General features: G+C 36.4%; 1 protein-coding gene across 1 annotated transcript; it reads right to left on the bottom strand.

The window, feature by feature from the left end:
- Positions 1-43: 43 nt before the first annotated feature.
- LOC111370368 (GTP-binding protein ERG-like) lies at positions 44-2,153 on the bottom strand. Its single transcript, XM_022992044.1, has 3 exons — positions 1,430-2,153; positions 971-1,060; positions 44-232 (listed from the first exon to the last, which is right to left on the bottom strand). The coding sequence occupies exons 1-3, from the start codon at positions 1,940-1,942 to the stop codon at positions 65-67; spliced, it is 771 nt and encodes a 256-aa protein (XP_022847812.1). The 5' UTR covers positions 1,943-2,153; the 3' UTR covers positions 44-64.
- Between the last annotated feature and the right edge of the window lie 201 nt (positions 2,154-2,354).

The raw sequence follows: 2,354 nt of genomic DNA, 5'->3' as shown, positions 1-2,354 counted from the left end.
GGGGGGGGGGGGGGGGGGGGGGGGGGGGGGGGGGGGGGGGGGTTGTGATGAGGTTTGATCAAATTTATAGGGGGAGAAAATCTGACCTGGTCAGGTGCCTATGAACATCAAATATAACCACGAGAGTATCGTATAAGTTCACAGAACTCCATGCACTTTCATTGCGGACTTTGACATCATTGCAAGGAAATCCATTTTTCTTTAACATAAGTCCCGGAGTATCAAAGAAACACTGTGATCATTAGAATCAGTTAACATTTTCACTAAATACATAAAATACATAAGACGTACAGTTGATTTCTATACTAGCATAGAATGTGAACTTTCTTGCTTATAAAAGATAGAAGATGTAAAATGTGAATATAAAAGCTTAATCAGATGAGTAAACCAGTTCTTTTTAACATTCCATAGAATAATTCCGACTCTTGCATCATAGGAGAAGATCTGCTAAAACCTGAGGCGCCCAAACCTCCAAACTGAAGTTAACCCTCCATGTTTAGTAGAGTTTAATTAACTCAGGAGAAAGTTGAGCTCAAACATGTAGAAGGAAGTTTAACCTATAAACTACTAAAAATGATAGGAACCACAAATGAAAGTTTAAGAGCAATCAGAAAAAAAAGAAATGCTATAAGATTTTATATAGTCTTGTACCATAAACAAAGGCAATGACCCTACACTCAATAAGCAACCTCACAAATTTAGAGATACAGAAGTACAGAGAATAAGTAGGCTGTGTCATCAGGCCATGTTCTGCTTCCTTTGGCAACAATACAATTGACTTAGTATGATGAAAAATTATGTACACAGAGAACAACTATAATAAATGTCTAACCCATGGAAATATCTATGAAAATTGTGCATGGTTATAAAAGTTGGAAGTGCGCTGTGAATAGAAGCATCTACAAGCCTGTAAATGAATTTAAAAGCGGAAGTGAGGTACACACATTCAGTAACTAAATAAAACACATACAATTTGGGTATTTCCTCTTGTCATAACTCCCAACACCTCATGAGTAGTCGTATGTGTCTTCCTCGAAACAGCAGAAACCTTAGTCCCCACCTATGACATAAAATGGGCAGAAATAGTGTGTTCAGAATGTATTTGTTTAAATGATTTCTCTTGAAAACTTAATCCACGTGCATCTTCAGGACCGAAAATGTCCAACACCAAACACTAAATCCATAGATCATAAAAGTTGAATTCCTGAACTTATCCACCATAAAACATGAATAAAAAAAGTAAGACTTCTTAACCTAAAAAATCAACAAATTGAGCACACAAATGACTTTGTAAAAAGAAAAGTAAAAATACTGCAGAAATCAGAAAGAATAACAACTTCATTAGCAAATTATCAAATCTGATTCGTGTTCCCATATTTTTCATGGAGTAGGTTCCAAATTCAGACTCAGATAAGAAAAAGAAACAGACCATGCAATTAGTGAGAGCAGATTTTCCAGCATTTGGAGCCCCAATAATACCAACAGACAATGACTTCTGATCCTCCTCCTTCACCTCCCTCGGATCCCCTTCCTCCTCCTCCTCATCTGGCTGCTCCAATGCGGCCTCAAGCAGTGACTTGGCGAGTATGGCAGCTCTCTTCTTCTTGTCCTCTTCTTTCTTTAACATTCTCAAATGCTTCACATCTTCCCCAAATACTTTACTTCTCACAGTATCCCTGTACTTATCATCCCACGTGGACTTTCTTTCGGACCCAGAATCGTCGCTACTATTACCCCTGTTCAAATTCAGGTCTAAATCATAATGAGAACTGTCAAATACTGATGCCTCGTCATCGTATTCATCTGTAATAGCCGTAACTGGGGATTCATCGTGCTGAGGTTGAGCTGAGTAGAAGCGGCGTAAAAGAGCAGAATTGAAGTGGGTTTCCCCTGGATTTGAAGATAAAGCTCGAATCAAGGTCAGTGTTCTCAGCGCTTTCATTTCAATATCCAATAAATGGAAATAAATAAAGTTGATTTACAGGTGTAAATTTTGTTGTGGGTATATCATATCAACATGTATTTATATATTGAACAAGTGAGAGCAAGAATGGAGTTCGTAAAGTTACAGAGATGGAGGAATGAGGTTTTTGAGGGTTTAGGGAACCGGGATGAAATGGACAAAGGGTCAAATTCGCTCATGCCTATCAAACGTCCGCCAGTCAATTTAATTTTATTTCATTACGATCAATTAGCTTTATACTTAACCCCGATATGAATTAAAATCAAATTTGTAATAGATTTTAATAAAAATTGTTGAAATATATGATTAAAAAATTATGAATTCAATAAAATATATATTAAAATTAATTGTTAACTTTGACTTAAATTAAATTTTTATCAAACAAGAATTT

This window comes from Olea europaea, chromosome 21, assembly GCF_002742605.1.
Source record: "Olea europaea var. sylvestris chromosome 21, O_europaea_v1, whole genome shotgun sequence".
NCBI lineage: Eukaryota > Viridiplantae > Streptophyta > Magnoliopsida > Lamiales > Oleaceae > Olea > Olea europaea.
This window is presented reverse-complemented; position numbering and strand designations above follow the sequence as displayed.

What these genes read in the sequence shown, in the direction of transcription:
- LOC111370368 (XM_022992044.1), bottom strand. Translation starts at nt 1,942, where the DNA reads ATGAAAGCGCTGAGAACACTGACCTTGATTCGAGCTTTATCTTCAAAT. An exon ending in CTGCTCTCACTAATTGCATG is followed by an intron (nt 1,061 to 1,429) that starts GTCTGTTTCTTT and finishes TTTATGTCATAG; the next exon opens with GTGGGGACTAAGGTTTCTGC. An exon ending in CAAGAGGAAATACCCAAATT is followed by an intron (nt 233 to 970) that starts GTATGTGTTTTA and finishes TAATGATCACAG; the next exon opens with TGTTTCTTTGATACTCCGGG.